We start from the raw sequence: 13,904 nt of genomic DNA, 5'->3' as shown, positions 1-13,904 counted from the left end.
TTCATTCTGACATTGCATTGCCACTTCCTGGCAACCACTGGCAATGCAACCAAAACACGCTGGACATCTGCCAAGTACTTATGCAACTCCAAGTCTGCTGTGCATACTGTACATTACACGCTGTACATACGAGCAAAGCTACTGTCATTATGGGAAAATAAACTTACTTAGCCTCAGCAGAGAAAGAAAACAGGGCAAAGGTAAGGGCTGGTTTGGGGTTTTTTCCCCCAGTATCTTTTAGACCACAAAGATTAGTGTATTTGTGATGCACTGTTACGTACATATCACAAACGGGAAAAGATCGTGGCTCTGAAGACCATTTCTATCCTATGCTAAGCTCAGAGAATGCAATATACAGAGCAGTGGCACTACATGAAACTAATGGTTAGGCTTTCTACACTGAAAGACAGAAGTCTGAACAAGCACAGGAGATTGGTACAACCTCTTCAGGATAGCCTCCTGACCTCCAGCTATTTGTGATTCAGACCTCAATAATGGTGCAGTTTGGTTTCTAAAGTAGCAATTCTCTTCATCAAGGTCTCAAAATTGTTCATTCTACCCATAACTACCCATAAAGATCCACAATACATGAAGTCAGTCCCCAAATACCCTTTTCCCCAAGAATGCCATTTGCTCCCAAATGCTTGGCATTTTGATAGATGTAAAAATGTAAACAAGGCTGCTGATGTGTGTAACGGTAAGGTTAAACAAAACTACTCTACTCTGCTGTTCAGCTTAAAAATCCCCACAGAACTGGTCCTGATACAAAATTGCATCTTCTCATCCTCCTCATTCAAAGTTTGAAATTTTCAGTACCCAAAAGCTTCCGTTGAACCTACCTATTAACACCCACAAATCTGGAATAAATAAAGAATCCATTTGTACATGCAATTTAAGAATTCCTGTTACAAATGTGTTGTTATATAAGCCACTATAACATGAAACGCTTGCATATTCACCTCTGCTACTGAGGCTTCCAGCAGATATCCAGGAGATTAGGAACTATGGAGAGGATATTGAAGTTTAATGACTGTACTTGAATCAGAAATTTGTACTTTAAAAAGGTTAGCTGAAGCTGAGAAAAAAACTGGCTTTTCAGAGGACAGGTAGCCTAGCAACAAAGTCACTCGGTCAGATTTGTAATTTCATTACCAAGACTGATGAAGTCTTATGACCAGGACCAAGACCATTAACAGACAGCAGCTGCTCCACTCTGAGGTACACTTTTCACCAGCTTTACACAAGGAAAACTAGTGCAGGAGTTTAGCAGTGGAAAAGAAAACCACCATCACCCAGACTCAGACACAGAATCCCAAGAGAATGGCAAAGAAGAGAAAATGGACTGTATTAAACATATTTGCTGACTGGTCAAAAGTACAAAGCACAGTGCATGTGTGATCCCTGACCAGGCTTAAAACACACTATGCTAATGTGATTATCACAGCCACAGGTGTTAGAAATACCTGGGAGCTTTCTGACTTTTGAAGACATGCTTAAGCAATTGTAAGTACAGCACAACTGTTCTTCTTTGGAATGCAAACTCTAACTGAGGAACAGTACCACATGAGAAACTGTCCTGCCTCCTGAAGCCTCATGAAATCTAAGAATTAAACGTAATCCCAACAGCCTCAGCAACAGGCCAAACAACAGACAGTGAACTGCCCTGCAAATTCCATCTGAAACACTTCAGAGACTTTTGGCTGATGCACGCATACTCTAGAAGTAGCCAGGAGCTGTTACATTCAATATTAACTTTATTTATTAAACCCTTATTTAAAAAAAAAAATGCATTTCAACTGGGGAAGGCACATCAACAATCCAAAGGCCACCGTGGTGCCAGCAGTGAACCACGAGGTTGCAAAACTTATCAAACCTATTCCAAGTAACAGCATGACAAGGTTAAAGAAGTTAAAAGTGGCTGCAAATTCACAAACTGCTTTATTTCAAGTGAAGGTTTTCACCATCAGCACCTCTTAACTTCTGAATAACCACTAACCCTAAAAATTCAGTTTGGCATGTAAAAAAAATGGAAAGCAATTTTTTCCTTCATTTTCATGTATCATCACAAGTAACATTTTTGATAGGTCATTCCTATATATTATGCTTTCCATGTGCAACCACTGAGCTCATTAAGACCTATACAAGCAGCCGATTAACACTGAAGTGAAATAAAAATATAGTATTTTAACATTATTTAATATAGTAATTTGATATTGTAAATATTATATGTATATATATATATATAAAAAAACTAGGTTTCTACCACTAGTTATCACAGCGGATTTAAAACTCATTTAAAAATGTATTTTTCATTATGGAGCCGGCAGACCATTGACTAAAAAACCTTAACATTTTTGGACCAGAATAGTACCGGCGGGGGGGAAGCAGCATGGCATTACTAGCTAGCTACAGCTCTTCACTCTTAGATTTGTAGGTATCGTGTCTGCATACGCAATAGCACTAAAATTCAAAGGACAGGAACTTGAACTCTGCAGATATCTCAGTTCTGTAAGCAAGAAAATGGAAGGGACAAAGACCAGCAAAAGGTGTGCCTGTGTCAACATGGAGAGCATGCAGTTTCATGTTATACTTAATCTGCTTTAAATTAGGGGGTAAGGATAGAGGAGGAAACACCCAGAAGCAGCAGCCCTGCCCCTCCTTCCAGCTGTATAATCCTACCACTTCCCTGGAATATGCTCTAGCAATTACACAGCTGCAAGATTAACCCATTTGGTGTACCGATCCAGTAAGAAGCTGCACCTTTTTAATGGGTTAATTTTTCACCTGGTCAGTGTGCTAGGCTGACCGACAGCCTGCAATGACACCCAGTTACATGCAATGTCTTATTTAGGAATCCACAAATTAATTTTGTATTGTTCCCAAGAAAGAACTATAGTGCCAAGGTAGCCTAGCAAAAAGGATGACACTCCTCACTATCACCTGCAACTTGGCCTGCTCTTTACGTAGAAGTATATAAGGTGAATATTAACGAGAATTAGCTAAACTGCTTCACACTCCAGCTGTTTGGATGTATGAAGCCTTGAATCAGAGCATACAGGTTTTCTACCCTGGGTGCTTTTCTTGGCTGTGGGTCAACCCAAAATGATAGTAATTAGTAAGGCAGGCAGGAAGGACAGATCTAGCAGAACCCAACAAGAAATCCAAAACTTTCAAATGCCCATCTGTCTGTCATCTTCTCTATATAATCCTGTCCTCTATGTCATCTCATCAGTTGCTTTGCAGCTTAACTGAAATCTTTTCATAGTCTTTCAAAAAAAAAAAAAAAAAACACACCAAAACCAAAGAGAAAAAAACAACCCCAAACATTAAGGCACTTTTTTTTTTTTGCCACCCACACCCCACCCCCCCAAAGAGCATAGGCAACAGGGCAGGTACAATCTTGTACTCTCTGTTTTGAAAGGCTAAGGTCAAGCTGATAAATGGCAAGCATAAGCGCACAGTGGAGGTGGAAACAAACTGCTGTGTTTTCATTTTTATTAGGGTCTTTCATATCACTCTCGTACTACATAAGTAGTCAATTTTGTCTAATGAACACCTGTAGTTCAGTTTTGAACCATGAAGGACTTTTCACAGAGAGATATAAACAACAACACAGGAACGACTGCACCAAGATTTTCAGTGACGTAATTGCTACAAGTGTCAGGCTCCCTTGAGGACCGTGGCAGAAAGCACAGCTCAGGAAGCACCGGTAAAATCAGCTAACCCTCCTCCACCCTGTGGCTTCAGTAAGTAGTCTATCAGGGACAAAGAGATACAGGCTGTCACCAGATCTGTGGAGATTAACCCAAAAAACATTCAAGAAAAATCTCGTAAGGATATGAAATACAAGGACCTCAAATAAAAACATGATGGATGATGAACACTTGCAGTGATGCTGTTATTTAGGTATCTGTGCCACAGCATTTCTCATATACATTCTAGATGGGCACAGATACAAGACTCCTCTCCAGCCTTACATCGTCACAGAGATAGGTTCCTGCTGAGACCTGGCCTTTTGGCCTTCTGTCAGGACATTTCTGAAGTCTCAAGAGTGGAATAGCAGCCTCAAGGCTCCTCTCCACTCTCCTACAGCAATAACTCACAAACTACAAGCATAGCAATACCTTTGCTTCTCGGAACCAGTCTCACTGCAATTTCCTAACACCACTGATGTTGGGCACTGGAAAAATTCACCACAATCCATCTTGGGCACTAACTACAAAAATAAAAAGCCAAGTACCTCAAGAATTACAACATATGGTCTATTTGATCAGTTAAAGCATATCTTAATATAACTGCATAAACCTGTTTGAACACCAATACACATTAATTACAGTCTCTAGCTTTAGAAGGCATCTGTTTCTTCGGGGGGGTTTGTGGTGGGTTTTTTTGGTGGTGGTTTTTTTTTAGTGCCAGAGAGTAGGAGAGAATAAACTGCCATTGCTTAAAGCAGGGAAGGGCAAAGGTGGGTTATTACTGCTCTCCAGGGCAGACTGGAAGAGAGGACAAACATCAGATCAATATGTGAAGGGTGAACAGAAAACTTTTTTCCTACAATTTGAGGGCAAAAATAGGTGCTAAGCAATAACTTGTGAAAAAAAAACCAGCTCCTGTGTCTGGCATAAGAAGATACCCCTCAGGTTTTTCTTGTGAAGGAAAAAAAAAAAAAAAAAAAAAAGACAAAATGGCAAAGCATCTGATAGGCAAGAAAAAATGGGTGTACCGCCATACATGAGATAAAGAAATGGTGAGAAGGTTTGAGGTGGCAACATGAGCTAAAAGCATCCTGAAAAAAGGAGCAAAATTCCTGTGCTGGTCTGAAAAGCCTCACTTAAACTCCAAACATGTTTTATCACTGTTGTCTCCCATTTCAGACCTCCTTTGGCACTTCACTTAAAACACACTTGCTTTAAAATGAAGATATTTAAAACACATTGTCACTTCCAGATTCATCTTCAAAATATTCTTCTGCATGAAAAATGAATTCAAAGCTGTCATTTCCCAACAGGTATAGCAAGAAGTTACTAAACTATTCAGCATCCAGAAGCTAAGATGGAAAGATGACTGGTAGAGTTTCTGATGGAATAGTTAGAGGCATGGACAGCAAACTGCTCACCTATCTCTGGATGCTAATGAGGAGGTTTGATTTCCTTCTGTCTTCTACCTGCACTGTAGCCCATCGTTTGCATACTTATTAACACTAAGCATCCTGAGTTTATTCATACTAAACATAGGTGAAGGCAAGTGCTCAATGACACAAAATGTCAACTGGTAATAACCAAATACTATGGATTTCAAAATCAACACAAATATATTTAAAGCAGCAGTGGAAAATGAATGGCAGGGTACTGAAATACTGAAAAAGGATTTCAAAGGCAGAATGAAAGCTTTAACATTTGTTGGCTAAAACCAAAAAGAGACATCTTCATGGAACAGTAATTTTCTGTTCTCAAGGACATTAACTGAAAAATACTTGACTTTGAAATAAATAGAAAGTCAGAATGTTGATAATTTTTTTCTAGTTTTTCAGATTTCAGTCCCCCTTGCTGCCACAAAACGTGTAATCATAACGTGGTCATATAATTCCCTGCCCAACACTTTACAACATCAATTCAACTTAATTTGGGAGTATTTTTCATCCTAAAATGGTTCATCTGCAATATTCTTATTATAAGAACATCACAAATTTAACAGATTAAACCAATTCATTCTCTTTAGCAGAGGCCAAAGCTTGCAAGGAAGAAGAACAACTGAAGCGCAATGCTGAAAGACACAAAAGTTAAAGAGAAATGCAAGTTATCAAAAGAAACTATTATTAGGAAATAAAGGAAGGAACTTTTTAGCTATATGGAGTTTTGAAAAAAATCCTATCAAAATAACCAAGAAATTTCCACTGCAGGTAAGTAGAACAGAACAGCCTTAGACTTCAAACGAGGATGGCAGAGGACACAGAAAAACAGCAAAAAAGACTATTATACTTAGTTAGAAGAAGAAAAAGGATACTTTAATTCAACTATTTAACAGGAAAGGCAGAGATGAGAACAGCAAAATTAAATATCGTCTGTTAAAGGCTTCATAACAGAATTAATTGCAAAAAATATTTATGGCAATTAATTTTTAACAAGGAGTCAGAAGCATAAGCTAAAAAAGAAAAATACAAGTTAAATATTTATACAAGTTCAATGTATTCAAGCCAGCAGACATGACAAAATTGATCTGAATTTCCTGGAAAAACTAGCCAAAGTAATTATTGAACCATGAGAAATAACTGCAGAGATCTTTTGTAGAAAGATGAGATCACAGAAGACTCAAGTCAGGCAAACAGAAGAAGGTCCTTAGATGGCTTTGATCCAGCACCCAAAGGTTTTACAATAAAGCTGAGCGATTAAAGCAGCAGTTTACTTCTGCGATGGTTAAGAATCCTGTTCCCTCTTCCAATACTGTCAACCTGTTTCTGGAGCTTGTTTGACCTCCTAGCGAGCCAGTTTTACTGAATCACCTTTTGCTTCAGTGCACTACATGAACTAGCTGCTCATCAAGGGGCCAGACAAGCACAGAGGATATCAACAATTAACTCTTCCAACAGCAGCTAGCTGTTAGATACACTCAATCAGTTTTGAGAGGCTGACAGACATGAGAACACATCACTCATCACTGATAACTGCATTACAGCATTTAAAGCACAATTTTTCCTATTCCTTTTCCTAAAGCAGCCTAAATTTGCTGAGTAATGCTATAACACAAAGATTGGAAACATTCTTTGGCTGCAACAACTCCACAGGACAGCAGGAAGTTTGAAATCCTGTACCAGGTGTCTTATCTCTGGGGAAGGCCCAGCCAAAATTTAATTGCAATGCATATCTAGACCAGAGTCTGCTGCTTGAGTAACCCTGATCTTGAAGCTGATAAGTAACAATCGGCCAGCACAGATTTGTTTAGAAAAAAAGAATGTGATTTCCTTTTGATAAGATAACCAAAGACAAAGACAATACATGTTAGAGATCATGATTTCTCTAAGGTTCTTCATACTGTTTTGCCTTACAGCAAACTAATACAGTCCACAGGAGATGGTAGGGTAGCTCAAGCACTTGCAAACAGTGCTCAAGCCATAGGACCAAGCTTCCACCCAAACCACAATGGTATTTTCAATACACGATTAGTTGAAATCTGTGCTGCCTCATGAGAGATACGATGCTTTCAGCCACTGCTAGTAAAGCAGGAAAGCTGGTAATACACAAGTAGCACACTGACTGCAGGAAACACACGATCATAATGCGACAACAGAAACAGCTTCTATTGGACATCGACATGCTGACTTGGACAAGTGCATATTTCCACATGCAGGATAAAAGTCCAATGAAAAATATGAAGGGAAATTTGAGTATCAGTCCTCAGAGAAGCACAAAGCAAGTATGCTGCTGTTTAAAAAAAAAAAAAAAAAAAAGACTGCAGAACACCACATCCAAAACACATCTGCTCTACTCAACATCAACAGTGTTCAGTTTTGCACAACAGATTTCAGGAAAACACAGACATAATTAGGCTGAGGTTTCACAGTAGTTTAAGCCAATCTAGTTGCTGGCTGTCACAGTCCCACCCTCCGCCTCACATTGGCTTCAACACTCATCTGACCAGTGCTTGCTGGCAGCACTACATCAGCAGAAAAACTACCCTGCTTCAAAAAAAAAAAAAAAAATGTTTTCTGCCAGCTAAGAGCCTTTGTGAATCACTTCAAGTGCTGATGGGAGCAAGAAAGGCACACAGACCTAACAGCAGCAGTTAGACAGCTTAAACAGTTACAGAGTGGCAGCTGAGTCCTGACAAAAGCAACAAGTACACTGAGGTGCAGAAAGCACGACCCACACGATGAAATGCAATTAATCAGTTTGCTTAGGCCAGAAAACAGGTAAAAAGATGGAAGACATGGCTACAATCTGCAAATCAGCACAAGATCTTTCTGAAAACGAAGAATGGTTCACTAGAGATAAGAAAACAGCATTTGCTCTGTTTGTAGCAAAGATGACGTCAGGCATTAGGAAAAACATTTTAACTATAAAGACTGTCTGCTGTAGCACTCCACTGCCTACAGGGGGGTACATGCTCTGAGGACTTAAGAGAATCTACTTTAGAGTAGGCAACAGATTTGGTAACTTTGTGGATTTCCTTACTAAACACAATTTTAGTTATTATTATCCAAGTCCAGGGCACTGTGTACAACGCAGGTAAAAATGCCATTTGAGAATGCAGCAAACGTACAGTGGGATCTCTGCTAGCAACAGTTAAAAAAGTAGGATAACTTTCCTAATGCACCAAACATCTTAAATGCCTGATTCACTGTTCTGTCTCACATCAAGTCCTGGAAAAACAAAACAAACTGTGTGCCTCTGTCCTAATGGATTATTTAAGTACCTACACATTACCCATCAGTAATATTATAGTTGTTCCCCTGAAAAGGAAAGCATGGATGCATCCATTTTACCCTCGCTAACATTTCGGGGAAATTAATAAATTCAGCCACTATATTCAGCAGCTATGTTACAGCGTACAAGGAACATGAGGAATAACAGGTAACACATAATTCACAAAATTAAAGACCCCTCAAGGACGAAATAAATTTATAAAGAGCATGGCTTTAGAGATTATAATTGCCACGTAAGCAGAACTACAGTCTTATCTAATTACAGCATCTCAATCACACAAGAAGGAAAGTCAAACAGTTCAGAGTCTTCTCTGATGCAAAGCAAGCATTACTCCAATACAAAGGTCATTGGTCAGGCAGAGTCTCCAAATTCTGAAACAGGGTTAAAGGATGCCGGATTAAATACTTTGAAGAAAGTGTCGTTCATTCATGCTTGCACTTGTTCAAAAGAAAGAAGTAGTAAGCAAACTCCTGTATAAATTTTTTGAGAAAATAAGAGATTATGATCATTACAAACTGTGTAATTTTAATCAAATTTGCAATATTTAGGAAAACCGATCATTCCTGCACAGGCAGTTTCATTTTTATCAAGTCACAGCAAAACTGGCCAAAACTTTGTGGGAGGCTCAATAAAAGTGGCAGAAATGCCTCTCTAAGAACAAAACAGTATCCGGAGGTTCAAACAAAACCTGTTCAGCTGTTGTTGACAATATGCTAATACAGTTGCTATGGGCAGGGGGAAGAAAAGTCCTAGTTGTTTGTTTCCCTTCATGTAAAATCCACTTGTTATCACAAGTTTTCATGCTGCCACAGATTAAAAAAAATAAACTTCACTGCAAATGCACTCACAGATAAAAGGCAAAGTGAAAAGACACAAGGTCTCACTTTCTCCTCCCTCTCCCCAGACCCTCTGCTCAGCCTGTTCAGTTACCTAACCCAGCAAAAAAACGCTCACATTTTCTCTACCTAGTTAGCAAACTGAACAGGCTCACACAAAGGGACCTGGTGACCCCCCCAGCAGTACAAGGTGGCCTGTGGAACACAGGGGAAGCAAGCAAGAACTCCCCCATCCCGTTGGCAGCAAGCAGTAAGCTGTCATAGTGTCTCCCAGGTAACTTCACCCTCCTTTTAAATGTCTGTTAGCCAATCTGGTTCTCCAAACAAGCCCTCCAAGCCCAGAGATGGGAGGCACTACTTCTTTCAGTGCCAGTGCTGGCATTGAAGTGTTTGCCCAAAGCCCTTCCATCGTGCCCAGAGCTGCTGCTGCAAAGTTTGCCTTTCAGGTGACACATCGGCCTTGATCACCAACTACTCTGATGCAAGAATAAAAATTACTTTTGTCCACGAGTAAAATTACATATATACGAAACAAATTAGAAGAAAACCTACTCAGGGTATCTTTTAAGCTACTCAACAGTTAAACACTGCGCACACAAACGCGCACACAGCGGCTCGCAGCCTCCCAGCGAGAACTACGCGCAGCATCGGCCCCTGGCCGACACCGGTTAGTTACAGAAGGCGGCGGGACGCGCTGCCTGCCCACCACGCCGCGCCCCTCGGCACCACGGCCCCGCCGCGGCCCGGGGCCGCCCGCCTTAGCGGCGGCTGCTGGCCCCGCAGCCCCCTCCCCAGCCCCGGGGCAGCCAGCCCGGGGGGGGGGGGGGGGGGGGGGGGGAGGGCCGGCGGCCCCTTCCCCGCGGCCCGGCGAGGGGAGGCGGCGGGAAGGCGTGGTCCCCGCCGGGGAGCGCCGCTCCCCCCAGCCGAAGGGAGCAGGACGCCCAGAGGGGGCCGGCGCGCAGCCCCGCTGGGGCACCAGGAGGCAGGGGAGCCCCGTCCTGGCTCTGAGGGGGCCGAGCGGGGCGTGGGGCGCGGCGGGAAGGCGGCCCCGCCGGCCCCGCTGCCCGCGGCGGAAGGGCCGGAGCCCGGGAGCCCCGCAGCAGCGGTGAGAAGTTGCCGGCGGGGCCAGGGCCGGGGCGGCGGGGCGCTGACAGCTGCGCACTCCCCAGACCCTCCCTCCCGCCGCCGGGGAGCAGGGCGGAGGCCGTCCCTGCCCGCTACCTTGTCGCAGTAGAGCCCCACGAGCTGCTTCATCCGCCAGTGCGGAGCCGAGAAAACATCCACCTCCTCAGGGAAAGGAGCCATGTTCTCCCCATAGAGCCGCGGCGCTAACGGCGGCGGTAACATCCGCCCCGCGCATGCGCGGCTGCGCCGCGGAGGGCGCCCCGCCGGCCCCAGCGCCGCGTGACGGCAGCCGCCCCGCGAGCATGCGCGGCGCCCCCACCCCTCCCGCGGGCGGCGGCGGCCTGGCCCCCGGCGGCACCGGGCTGGCACGGCGAGTGCGGCTGCCCCGCCGTTGTGCGCGGCCGGCAGCGCTCAGAGCCCAGCCCTGCAAAGTCCCGGGGGCGGGCGGGCAGCACCCGGGGCATGGCCGCGGCCCGTGGTGGCGGGCCCGAGGCCCACCAGGTGACTGGGCACGCCGGGGGCGCAGCGGTATTTGCGCCTTAAATCGGAAGGAATTGAGAATTGTGCGTTTACGTGAAGAAAACTCACTGCATCCAGATAAACTGAGGGGATGGCAGTGTGAAGAGCAGTGTCCGCTGTGGACCTGGTGTTTGCGAGGGAAGGCACGTGATGTGCCCCAAACCAGGCTGGAGCCGCCGGGAATGTGTGACCGGCTGTTCCCAGGGTTTGTGCCAAATCAGCAGCGTTAAATGCTGCTTGTGTGTAACATCCAAGACAGAACGAGCAGGAACACCAGCCTTTGACGCTCAGCGATTAAAAAAAAGACTTGCTTATCAGACCTGAGGTTACACAACTCTTCTACAAAAGGTGTAACTGCCAGACAGGTGGTGAGGTGGAGTAAAGCTGTTGACCAGCATGGCGGTGTGGCGTAAATGTCCCAAAAATACATTGTCAGACACACAATAAACGCAACGGACCTTTCTGACTGAAACCTGTCCCTGTGCCAAAATCTGTGTTGCAGGTATTACATAGATCGCAAGCTAGCTAGTTTATGGATGTGAGCAATTAATTGTAAACAGACTGAAATTTTTCATGCAAAGCCATGCATACATTTTTAGTCCAGTATTCCTCAACATACTAATGCTTGGGAATAAAGTGCAAAACTGTTGCTGGTAAAGGCCGTAGACAGTGATTTAAGGAGAGATCACATTATGAGGGTTATCTAGATTACACTGTGCACATAATCTTTTTATCTCTTTAAGGAAATGAGGCTTAAGCAATTGCAGTATTGGCTGTTTTCCGTTCATCCTTTCCACCTCAAAGGACTTTCAAACACACTGGCCTACTTAGGCATATTTGCAAATGTGTACACGTCTTGGAAGGTTAATTTCATGCAACTTTGGGGCAAAAAAGCAGTTACACGTGAGAGAAGAAAAGGCGGGCAAAGCACAGGTGCCATGCAGCTGGCCAGCCACCACACGGTTGTATTTACCGCTTGGCTAGTAAGCCCGGCTCTGGCTTTGGGCTGGTGCATTTCTTGCACAGAGAGTGTATCGTAGCATACAAGGGAGCGGGTGAGACCTCGGGTTACTGCTGTAGGTAGAATTGTGCACTAAATACACAAACCATCAATAAACAATGTTTGGTGAATTTCATTGCTTACAGAGGAGCTTGTTAATGTGAACAGTTCCAAGGTCGTCTTTCCAGGCCTAAAGCATAGAGTCATACGCAATGTGGCATATTCTGGCAGCAGTTCATGCCTGAGTAATAATAGGGGATTAATATTCCCACCTGTAACACCACCTTTCTGCTGGAAGTTACCACTCCCATCTGATAGAAATGACAAGAGAGAACACGTCCTTTCCTCATCTTCCAGGGCTTCAGAACATAAACATATGCTGAATTTCGTGCTTGTTTGAGTTAATACTCAGTTTGTGAACTAGAGTATATTCAGAGCAGATATGCTGCCAATTTTGCTAACTCTGCTTCATGGACAATAACCTTTTCTCGGAGCGAGGGGCAGAGAGCAAGGGTCAGTGGTCTGTATCCAGTGTGAATTGCCAGAGCCTGGGAGGCAGGGTGGACAGCCTGTTTGTGGCAGTGAAGTACAATACTGTAAGATAAAGTCCCTGATAATGGGATTAAATTACTGAATTTTTCATGGACGAGTTTAAGAGGAGACTTGGTCATTTTCTACAAGAATTTATATGGAGGGAAGTTTTCTGAGGGTAGAGTTCATTAACGTAACAGAACAAGACACAGCTCCAATGACTGGAAGCTAACGATACACAAGTTCAGGCCAGAGATAAGGTCTGACTCTTAAGTTTAGCCATCACGTAAAGTATTTAAATCAAAACTAAGAACATAAATTAAAAATGGCTGTGCTGAGTCAGGTCAGAGGCCCTGCTGGCTCAGTGTTGTGTTTTTAGAAGTGGCCAGTGAGGAAAGGGAGCTCCACAGGGGATGAGGTGGGGATCCCAGCAGTCCTTTGATTCATTTCCATTGCCTCTAAGGATCTTATGACAGATCGTCTCCTTTTTTGGACAACACCATGAGCAGCACCCACATCTTCTTCACAAAGCTGGTGAGTTCTAACCTGGTGCGTGCGTGGAGAAAAGCCGCAATGGCTCTATCTGTATAGAGAAATACAGATAAACTCTGTATCTATCTTTATGTTTTTTCAACTTCTATTTTAAGCAGAAGTTTTAGTCTTGAAACAAAAATCAGTAACAATTTCTGCCTTGTTCTATATAGACCGCATCAGTGATGGCTCTAGTTTCTGTTAGCCCTGAAATTACTGAACAAAATTTGGTTGCGGCAAAGCTGATAATAATAATAATAATAAAATGTTTACTTGCATGGATTATTGCACTCTCTAATCCTGAACCAAAGCAGTGACTTGAAACTGTTTAACATGCTCGTGCCCTATCGGCATGGCCTTGTTTCAGAGAAATAGGGAGAAAAAGCATCAGAGAAGTAGCTGAAGTACAGCATTTGCTGTGTTTCCACCATATAAAGCACAACATTGCACATCCATTTCTGGTTAAATCTGGCTTTCCTGAAGACTCTGCTGCAGGTAACAAACCAACTGGTTATTTTTGTCACATTTACAGGAGAAATCCATCATCAGCAATTTACTGGATAATTAGCAAGATTTTGCCTTCAGCAAAATCCATCAGCTGAGTACCAGTGCATCAATATAAGCATGACACTATATAAATAAGTACATAAATAATAAAGATATATATATTCACTGAGGCATGGAGCTTGTTTAATGGAAAAAGAAAAAGAGCCAGAATGTTCCTCAGAAATGAGTCCACTGGCAAATTACTCTTAAGGTTGAAAAAATACTTCTTTTTTTAAAAAGGGGGAAAAAAAGTAGTGTGGTTGTATTTGCAGCAGTGTATACCACAGAACAGTTACAGTGAAGATTAGATTAATTGATGCCATTTGATGATCTAACAAAGTGCTTAGGGAAGAGATGCTGGAGGAAGAATAAGAGTAAACAGAAGTTGAAGAGATT

At 43.0% G+C, this 13,904-nt stretch overlaps 1 protein-coding gene across 2 annotated transcripts in view; it reads right to left on the bottom strand.

Moving 5' to 3' along the window:
- FBXL5 (F-box and leucine rich repeat protein 5) overlaps positions 1-10,638 on the bottom strand; it is a 35,749-nt gene extending 25,111 nt beyond the window's left edge. The window contains exon 1 of one of the 2 annotated variants that reach the window (XM_056334891.1): positions 10,478-10,638. In XM_056334891.1, the coding sequence (XP_056190866.1) occupies positions 10,478-10,603 (126 nt within the window). In that variant the 5' untranslated portion in view covers positions 10,604-10,638. The remainder of the gene's footprint in view (positions 1-10,477) is intronic. The other variant, XM_056334899.1, reaches the window with a different exon arrangement.
- Positions 10,639-13,904: the final 3,266 nt, after the last annotated feature.

This window comes from Falco biarmicus, chromosome 1 (genome assembly GCF_023638135.1).
Source record: "Falco biarmicus isolate bFalBia1 chromosome 1, bFalBia1.pri, whole genome shotgun sequence".
NCBI lineage: Eukaryota > Metazoa > Chordata > Aves > Falconiformes > Falconidae > Falco > Falco biarmicus.
This window is presented reverse-complemented; position numbering and strand designations above follow the sequence as displayed.